We start from the raw sequence: 10,771 nt of genomic DNA on the forward strand, positions 1-10,771 counted from the left end.
GAATGTCATAGTTTTGGCCCGAGACTGTTGATAAGAAGTGGACAAAGTCACCGTGACGTCACCAAGTGGTTTGTGGACTGATGTCATGAAAAGTCAGGTTCAGCATTTTGACGGCCACCATCTTTGTTTTTAGACGTTGACGTCTTTGTTTGCATCCAGAAGTGACATGAGTGTGTGGACCACAACAGAAAAAAAACTATTTTTCCCAAAGACGTTTTCTAAGAATTTATTGGAGTCATCGCGACGTCACCCATCGGTTTGTGGGCCGACGTTTTGAAGCTTTGATTTTGACATTTTGGCCATCGCCATCTTGGTTTTTTGAACGTCGCCGTCTTGAGGGGACGCAGCTACAAGTACAACAGAACGCTGAATAAGACATTTTCAGGCAACCAAAATGTTACAATTAACTTTAATGGAGTGAAAACACAGTGAAAGGGTTAAAGTTGTGAGACGAAAACACGGACAACTCCCAGACCGGACAACGCTGTGCTAGAGACCTGTCAATCACCGTGTAGCCCCGCCCCTAAAGCATCCCCTGCTTTATGGTCTGTTTGACTCTAAATGGACCATCATTTACTAAATGAACATCATGCTGTATTGAAGAAGACTTGAAACTAGAGATTGAGACCATAAACTCATGTTTACAATGATTACTGAGGTAATAAATCAAGAGAGAAGTAGAGTCATTTTCTCATAGACTTCTATACAACCAGAGGAGTCGCCCCCTGGTGGACAGTAGAGAGAATGCAGGTGTGAGACACTTAAGGCGTCACTTTTCTGAACCGAAGGTTGCCGCCTGGTTTTGGCGCAGAGTAAAAAAAAACTGAGCTTCTGATATTCTTATTTGTGTGATATTTTGTATTTAAAACAAAAAAACAGCGAGGCAACAATGCTTAGCCGTCTGTCCGTGGGAATAACACACGTGAGAAATTTAAACGAACGACAATCCCCTTTTTCTTCATAATTAGGTCAGCATAACATTATTTCCCGTTACTGGAAAATCCAATTATTGACTTTGACTCCAGAGCAGACTGCAGGGACGGCAGACAGAGCAGCCCTCTTCTTCTGTTAGATGGCCGTATTGTATGTCTGTCACTAATGGCTCAGGAATGTCACATTAGTCAAGGGCCGCATGCGTGACGCCGCAAACGTTAAAGCACTTTGAGGAGACCAATATGATATCACACCCACTGAAAAAGAACGGTGACAGGTCCGGTGAGCTCATTGCCTCAGAGCTACAGAGTGACAGACTGCCTCCTACACACTGCAAACCAGAGAAATGTCCCTCTAGCAAGGTGTCAAGAGTTAGATTTCAAAAAGGCCGAAACATATCAGAAATGACACGTGTTTGGTGCAATGTGCAGGTAGAGAAAAAAACATCATCCGGCAGTATTTAACGCATTATGTGTCTTCTCCATCGTATTAACTTAAACAGACAAATCAAATTACTTGTCGTGATATTTATCAGTCCAGATTGTTTCGGTGTGAGATGCCGAGCGACTCCTCTGGTTGTATAGAAGTCTATGAGAAAATGACTCTACTTCTCTCTTGATTTATTACCTCAGTAAACATTGTAAACATGAGTTTATGGTCTCAATCTCTAGTTTCAAGTCTTCTTCAATACAGCATGATGTTCATTTAGTAAATGATGGTCCATTTAGAGTCAAACAGACCATAAAGCAGGGGATGCTTTAGGGCGGGGCTTGCTGTGATTGACAGGTCTCTACCAGAGACGTTGTCCAGTGTTGGAGTTGTCCGTGTTTTTGTTTTACAACTTTAACCTTTTCACGGTGCTTTTTCACTTTAACATTTTGGTAGCCTTCAAAATGTCTCATCTAGCGTTCGGTTGTATTTAGCTCCGCCCTCTTGTGTCACTTCTGAATGCAAAAAAAAACAAAAAAGACGGCAACATTCCAAAACCAAGATGGCGACACCCGAAATGTTAAAAATCAAAGCTTCATAACATCAGTCCACAAACTGATGGGTGACGTCACGGTGACTACGTCCACTTCTTATACACATTCTACGGGACAAATGTGCATTTCGTGTCTTCGGGGTGGACTGTCCCTTTAACCCTTCAGACCCTGCTGCTGCAGCTTCTCTGTCGGCAGTTCAAGCTGAGTTCAGTCCCCCTGTGGCTGCTTCTCTGACTCTCTGACTCTCTGACTCTCTGACTCACTACCTGCGTCGGTGTGCAGCAGCCAAATGACTCTCGCATCAAAACAGCCCGTCGGCAGACAAACGAAAAATCCCCCTCGATCAAAGTAAATCTCTTTATTCAATATGCCTGCATGTGTGTGTGTGGGTGTGTGTGTGTGTGGATGTGTGTGTGTGTGTGTGTGTGTGTGTGTGTGTGTGTGTGTGTCACACAGCCTTTTCGGGGTGCTGTTTACATTTGGGCAAGCTAAGTCATGCAATCTGATCCTGAGCCTCTTCAAACCCCCCCTCTCACACACACACACACACACACACACACACACACATATGTGCATCCACCTCTCAACACTGAGAGCTATCGGAGGAAACGCGTTGTTACCTCACTAAGACATGCTGGCGTCAGTGTGTGTGTGTGTGTGTGTGTGTGTGTGTGTGTGTGTGTGGGTCAGGAGGGCAGTGGGGATTGTAGACACATTGCTGCCATATGTGCACCCTGGATGTTCCCTCTCAGCTGAGCACAGACTTCCTCCAGACGTTCCTTTAAGGTAACCAGAGTGTAACAGTTACAGAGCAGATGGATCCGTGTCGGTCCGGAGGTTCTGCTGGACCCCGACTCTCTGGGATTTTTTTGCTTCCATCTGTGGTCGCTCCTGCAGCAGTGAGTGGGTCAGTGGGATTCCAACACTATGCTAATTTCACACTGTTTTAATCTCAAATCTCCACTGACTGAGGCGCCCCCCCCCACACAACGTTTGTGACGGTTTAGTTCTGTCCTACTGTCACATCATGGAGTGTTTGAGGTCTCTCTCTCTCTCGCAGGCTTTTTGAGTCCTTTATGAACAGTCCGCATTTCTGCAGACTTTGCCCAAGGGAATTACCCACAATTCATAGCAATGTGACGTTTAACACTGGGTTACCATGTGGACACGTAAAAAACAAAGAGTGTTCTGCCTGGAATATTACATTTACACACAAACACTCATTATATTATAGATGGAACCTCTCGTCTTCTGAGGCAGAAGCCTGGAAGACGTTGCGATGGCAAACTCACTGTTTTAGTCGCTGCATCCCGTTGTTGCATAATAACAATAAATGACCCGTAATCCTTCAATCATTGTTTTTTTTTAAATAACCCAAAATTGTTAATGATATGTTGTCAAAGTAGCGTTATGTGTCGCAACCGTTCACAACTTAATGTCACATTTTTATTTGGATCATTTCTTGCTCTCGCAGCCTCTCACACTCAGCTGAGGGTTCAGGGTTTACGGTCTTAGACGTTTGGATCGGACACACTTTTACTCTGCAGAATTTGCCAACTCTTGCTCACCACAATTTATTCCTTCCACCTGCAGTCGCACCGTGTACCCCCCCCCCCCCCCCCCCCCCCTCCTCGGCCCCTCGCCTCTTTAACATGAGTTCCTCTATGTGTGTGCTGACAGCCGGGCAGGTGTGTGCAGGTGTTCCCCCTCCCATCACTCAACATCACACAAACCTATCCCGCTCCTCCGGACGCACACACAGCACTATCCGCCATGTCTGTCCTGATGAACTCATTTAGAGTCGGCAGTTCATACAATACCTGTTGAAATACTGATTAATGTTCAAGCACAAAAGTCATTTTCTGTTTTAAACAAAGCTTTTATTTACATGTTGCAGAAAAGAAAAGGCACAGTATTCCCATTTGAATTCAACAAAACGGATCATTAAAACTGCAGAAAAACACGTCTAAATAAATGTAGTTTAGACTGTAAAACGACGATATTGGTGACGTTTTTTTTTGGTCAAGTTTAAGTGGTCCTTCTGTGTGTGTGAGCGGGCGGGTCACCTGTTGACGAGGTCACAGCTAACACGTCTCTCAGCGCCCTGCCTCTGCAGTGCACCATTCACAGACAGCTGTCCCAACACACACACACATGCCATGCATGTATAGTATGAGTGAGGAATGACATCCACACACACACAAACACGCCCAAGCAGCTGCAACATGGCCCGAGTCCCGGACCGGCCGGCACCGATGGAGCTTCCTGGGAATTAACTGCATGTCCAGCTGCCCTCAAATCACACAAACACACAGTTTGACAGGATGAGCACATGATGAGCCGACACGACCGCAAACAAAATCTACCTACAGAGTCCTGGAAAAAAAAGGCACTTCAGGACTCATTTTATAAAAGCAACAGAACTCCAGTGTTCTGTCGCATCACGGTTCACCGTCCTCTGGGTACAATGTCTCTTATTAGGAGGGAAAACTGGCTCACGAGAAGAACAGTTTCGGGGGAATGTGAATGTCTATGAGGCGGGGCAGCAGCCGGAGGCGCTGTGTTTGTGCAGCAGGGACATGCGGCTGAAGGTCCGCGAGCAGGAGCCACACTGGTACTTCTTCACCTCGGAGTGGGTCTGCAGGTGGGCGCGCAGGTTGGAGCGGTCGGCGAAGGCCCGGTTACAGTGTTGACAAGCGAAGGGCCGCTCACCTGGTTGGAAGAGACAAGACATGTTTAGGAGTATGCACTTTGTTAGCAGGCCAGGAAAAAGAAAATGGGCCCTCTGGTCATTGTTTTTCAAATGATCCACAGATAAACTAACAAAGGGGCAGGAACGACCACCCTAACTTACTTCTTTTTCATGCGGAGCCATTGTGAGTCCGAGATTAGATTGTGCCATGCTAAGTGATAACATTTGCTCACACGTCAGGAGACGTCAATGAATATCAATGAGCACAACCAGCTGTTACATTTACAAGCCAACAGAGCTTGTAAATCACTGGGATTGCGCCCATTGACGTGTGAATTAAAGCTGCTTTCTGGTTGCATACCTGTGTGTGTGCGAATGTGTCCTCTGAGCAGCCACGGTCTGGAGAAGGCCTTGCCGCAGGTGGGGCACACGCAGGGCAGAGTGTGTGAGCGGATGTGCATCTTCAGGGCGCCCAGGCTGGTGTACTCCTTGGGGCAGTGTTTGCAGTGGAAGGCCGGACGTGCGGAGACCTCTGCGGGCAGGGACGGAGTCTGCTGCTGCTGCGGAGCGCAGTGGGACGTCTGGTGATGGGACAGTGCCGAGAGGCTGGTGTAACTGTTGGTGCAGTGCAGGCAGTGGTACGTGTGCTTGATGATGTTCGGGCTGGGGGGATCTGAGGTGCGCCCGCCGTCCTCCTCTTCCTCGCTGCTGCTGCTGGACGGAGAGCTGCTGAGGTCCAGAGGGCCGAGCGGCGAGGGGGACGGAGACACGGGCGTGATCGGGGAGAGAGGTGCAGGCAGGGTGTCCATGCTGAAGAATGGGTTGGTCGGGTAGCAGGTCAGGGCGAAGCTGTTGTTCTGCGTCGGGAGCTCAGCTTGTGCAAAGCTTTCTGGGACAAAAGCTGTGAAACACAGAGAGAAGGGAAGTCAGGTGAGTTGGAGTGGACTGATAATCTAATGAAGCACTAAACTTGTTTTCATTCTTGGGTGTCCTCTTACGGCCTGCTTTCAATATATGTAACCCTGATCCATCTGGCTTTTCCATTAGCAGATTATAAAGGTGACCAGAAACCCAGGAGAGCTACATGCAAGGTAAGAAACCTGCCACATGGGTCTAAAGGTAACTTCTATCTTTTCTATCTGACTGGGATTCAATCAACATGTCAAATATGATCACACAGATGCATCCAATTCACTCAATCAAAGAGAAAATAAAACCCACCAGTTTGGCTCTCCAGTTGGCTCTCCCTGTAGACGGGCTTCTTGCTGGAAAAATACTTCTTGACAAGGAATGACCGAGGCATGTTGAGGTCTGGCTTCACCGATAAATTCAAAAAAAGAATGATAATTCCCGCGGTGGAGTGCGCTCAGGTCCGAGTTTCTCCTCTTCGGGCTGCTGCAGGTTGTAGTCGGACGGAGAGAAAACGCTCGCGGAGAGAAACGCTGACCGGGTTGAATGTATCTCGTCTCAAAAGTTGCTTCTTCATATAGTAACCAGAGGGGAGAAGCAGCGGGGTGGGGGTGGGCGTGTTTCCGCCCCAAAGACACACCCCGCGCGTCGGGGCGCTCACCACAGGTGACCGATGTGCCAAAAGCTGTGAGCGCTGATCTAATTGTGCATTTCACGGCTCTGATGGCTCACTTCACCTGCAGACAGACACCTATTGTCATTAAATGTGATCAGATGGTGCAACTCTAAGTAGAGTGCGGTAAACATGAGTTTCCTTCTCTTTTTTTTACTTAAACGATGCACAAGAATGCTTTTTCAAAGGACAAAAGGAGAAGGCAGCGTGCAAAACAGATGGAGTCAAATCAAACCAGGATTTTATATGTTTTTTAACTTTCCTCCACCTTGCATTGCTCCACTGTGTCCATTCCGTTACTAAACGTGTCGAAGCAACCTGAAGCTGGAGCGTCCTCTGTCGGCTCATAAGTTACACGTGTGACTACCACCTCACACTACTGTTTATTTCTGCACACACAGCTGTAGAATAATTCTGAAAAGAAATGCATAAAAAAGTAAGATTTGCGGAAAAGTGTGGAAATGGAGTGAGATAATCCAACAAAGCGTAACTGACAATAACGAACACTCTAATATTCTCTTAATATTTGAACCGGTGTACTTTTATGTGATTGAAATCCCTCTGACATTTAAAAAATGTTTAAGAACATTTATTTTTGTCAAATAAGACACGTGTCACGATGTGTCCATTGTGCGCCTGCGCCTCGAGGCTTTGGCGCACCCCTGGTGAGGTGGAGACGTTTTATTTCAGAAGGTGCAGGAGACAAACGCTCTGTTGTCTCCACTTGACACTCAGAACAGAAGGTCCATCCTGACCGCGTCTCTCTTTCTCTGCCTCTCTGCGGGAAATAAGTCCGTTCATCTAAGAGAGGCGCTGTCCCGCAGCCCGCAGCCTGCTCACAGCACGATCTCTGGTGAAATTAACCGAGCTGGCAGGAACAATATGTAGCTTTAACCCACCTCGTGCCCTCAGGTGGCATGAAATGCAGCCAGCCCCGTGATGAAATAAAATGGGGTTCACTTAATGTTGCATCCTTTTTTCTTTTCTTCCAATGCGTAAACGTGCGTAAAGTTTGTGCGTAATTGAAACCACACTCCTAAATCAAACGTGTACCCTTATTATCTGAATACTAATATAATAATTATATAATAATAGGAAAGCAGAAGGAAAGAGGATGTTGTTGATTTACTTTATCTTTTATTTAGAATTATTTTATCTTGTCCAAATATTCTCCATTATTTTATTTTACAGTTCAGATTATTTGCTTTATGTTTCTATGATTGTATTACTTCTTTGAACATCGTGCAGTAACATTTCAATATCATGTTTAACATTATTTTCATGTGTGCAAAATAACTTTTTACTACTTTTTAAAATCATTCACAAAATGATGCTGAGTGTTACTTTTCTATTGTAGTTTCTATTCTATAGTAGATATTTCTATGATACTAGTGTTCTTATACACTTCATGTTTTACTCTTGTATTAAATATGTGTTGTTGTAATTTACTTTGACATATTTCAGTTGATTTTTTTACTTTATTAATTTATTGTAGTTTATTATATGTGTCAGTATTATTAATTTTACACTTTAAAATTGTTATTCTATGGTTCATATGTTTATATTTGTATTCTCTTGTTTTTGTGTTTTTAATCTCTGGCACAATCATTTCTTTCGGGATTGAAAACAGTTCTATTTGATGTTATTGACTTTTGTGTAAAGTAGTTTGTTGTGCAATACAATAAAAGTATACGTCGTACTCAGTCCCTGATAACTGTTTACACCGACGGACTGGTGGGTGATTCCGTCACGTGATCAGAGCATATGAGGCCTGTTGTTTTTCTAACAGTCTGAGAATCAGGTGCCATTAGACGGGAATGTCCTCGTCCTCATTTGTCCTCTTTAGCATCGCAAAGAGCCTCAGAGCTGCTCGGTGCTCAGAGTGAGTGGTGTGTGTGTGTGTGTGTGTGTGTGGGGGGGGGGGGGGGGGGGGGGGGGGGGGTAAATGTATGCACCTGTCCAAAAGGCGCCATTGTCGCTGCATGCCCGAAAGTTCACACGTCGTTAGAGCTCTCGTTGACGCCGACGCCACGTAGACTGGAGGTCACGAGGGCAGGGCGGCAGTAAAGTCACTCAGAGACACACGTGAAAGTAGCCGCTGCTTGAGGATGATGTTTGAGAGTTTAGGAGGTTCTGAACATTTCAACATGTGTTTTAAAGTGACGCATTCAGGTGTTCACGGGGACATTTCTCTTCATATAAAAATCGTTATTTCATGGTTGAAAATGGCTCAAAGCACCATCTGCTGTCTTAAACCTGTCATGGTCAGTTCTGAAATAGAGTGGCCCGTTTGGCACAGATCTACGTCATGAAATACGTGTTAACGTCCTCGCATCACACCAACTATGCTGAGAGGACATCACCTCTATCGCTTTTACTTGTTTCAGTAAACACTGTGTAGCTTTACAATCACAGCACAAGTCTGTTCTCTCCTTTACTGACTGTGAGTTCATTGAAAAATACGAAAAACTTTATTTTTTTTAAGCATGCATGACTGAAACCTGCTGAGTCTCTTTACAAACAGACACTAAACACACTCGACCCAGAGGCCGACAGCTCATTGCCATATAGTTCAAAAGTACAATCTTGATTTTGATGCTTGTCTAGTCTTCATGGTTCTACACCTCCCTCACTGAGTCAGTTGATAATGCTGAAGGAGCAGCGGCTGAGTAACAAAGACACACATCGGAGGGACTGTGTTGTACAATACAGACGTAGAAAGTTCAGGCAAACAGTCTCAGCCGCTACTGGAACCGTGTTTTTATTGAGTTCAGATGAAGCAATAATTACCTTTAAACATGAACTAAAGAGACGGCTTAAAGCAAACCAGACCTGCAATCACAGTAATCATACCACTGCTGTATGCTCTCATTGCTTTTACAAATCTGCCACTTTTGTAATGTACTTGTGTATTTTATGGTATTGTGTTGCATTGTACAGTGTTGTACTGTAGTGTTTGCTGTTGGATTGTACTGATCATATTTGGGCACTAAATTGTAATAATCTGCCCAGAGACTGCAGAAGAAAATGAGCTCACTGACTCCGGCACATTGAAGTTGAGGTGGAAACTGAAAAGTTGATTAACGTGCACTATCCCTGGTAAATTAATATATAAGTATACATTTTTTGGGGGGGACAACATCACCGTACAAAACAAGAGATTTAGGATAAAAATCAATGTTGGGCTTAAAATAATACGTACAGTTAGATCATTCACATTAGTGTGTTCTTATGATGTTGTGTGCTTCTGTAATTCTCACTCACATAAACAGAAAAATAATGAAACATCCACCTGACCTGACCTGACCTGACACTCACACTCACACACACACACACACACACACACACACTCACACACTCACACACTCACAGAGTGTAGGAGGCTGTAAACAGAAAACAGCTGATTACACACTGTGTGAATGTGTTTCTCCCCGAGGAGACGATCTGTGTTACAACAGGGCTGAAGTGACCTCGTGACACTCGGAGGAACAGAGGAGACGTGTTGCTGCTCAGAGCAGATGTTCTCCGCTCTCCGGCCTCGGGGATGAAGCTGTTCAGACAGAAACCTTCATTCAGTCGGATCTCAGGGAGAAGAAACACAAACGGCAGCTCGGTGGACGTCGGGTCAGGATCACTGTAACAGTGGACGCCTTTAAAAACAAACCAAGAAACATGATTAAAGCTTTTTGCACACAAACAGTTCATTGATTAAATGAAACATCTTCGCTCAGATCAGTTTCACCTCTTTTATTTTACAGGCTGATAAACGAGCTGCACACATATGTTACCTCTTCTTTATTCAACATGTTGTTGAGTTTATGTCGTATAAAGTTGATGTAAATCCGCTGGCTTGTGAAATGTGTTGTTGTTTTTTAAACATGCACATTAGGACAAATATTTCTCTATTTATGGTCATTCAACATTTATATCTGCAGTACACGTTTGAGCCACACGAGGGAGTCTGAATGTTCTTATTGTTCTGATAATTTAAGGATTCTTATGATTCTAATATAAAAGACGAGCGTTCATTCTGTTTTACTGAGAAGAGGAAAACAAGAAGCGCCGTTAACTCCACCTGCATCTGTTCATAACGTTTGTAACGTGTGTTTCTATTTTCTTTTAATAGTTTCTTAAAAGATTTGTTAAATTGATTTGATGTCGAGGTTTGAGAGTCTTTGAATGTGTTACTGATTATTGCTGGTTGTTGTTTTTTATCATAGAACATGTATTGTGTGATATGGCTGTTGATGGTTGATGTTTTGTTGTTTTAGGATTATGAATTGATTGTCTGTATGAAACGTATCGGCACCGTCCACAATGAGACGGGGTCTCTCTTCCCTGGCTTAATGTTTGCTGTTTTTTAAAAAGTAGATCCCCAGAAAAAATATTTTGGGAAAAGCTACAGAAACAGAAACAGTTTGCATAAAATGAGACAGTAAAGATTTCACTCAGTTCTATTTCAAATTGAAGCAGGTTGCGCAACGTTTTGTTTTGACAAATCTGGACTCATTGAGCGGAAAAAGTTCTGCAGAAGGAAGTTCTTCTGGAGAACATGTGCTCGAAAAACAGCCACATTTCCTC

General features: G+C 44.3%; 1 protein-coding gene across 1 annotated transcript; it reads right to left on the reverse strand.

Moving 5' to 3' along the window:
• Positions 1–3,814: 3,814 nt before the first annotated feature.
• Positions 3,815–5,911, reverse strand: snai1b (snail family zinc finger 1b; the record flags this gene model as incomplete). Its single annotated transcript, XM_079166788.1, has 3 exons — positions 3,815–4,628; positions 4,970–5,509; positions 5,830–5,911. The coding sequence occupies 3 exons, from the start codon at positions 5,909–5,911 to the stop codon at positions 4,447–4,449; spliced, it is 804 nt and encodes a 267-aa protein (XP_079022914.1). The 3' UTR covers positions 3,815–4,446.
• Positions 5,912–10,771: the final 4,860 nt, after the last annotated feature.

This window comes from Pholis gunnellus (assembly GCF_910591455.1).
Source record: "Pholis gunnellus genome assembly, chromosome: 2".
Taxonomy (NCBI): Eukaryota; Metazoa; Chordata; class Actinopteri; order Perciformes; family Pholidae; genus Pholis; species Pholis gunnellus.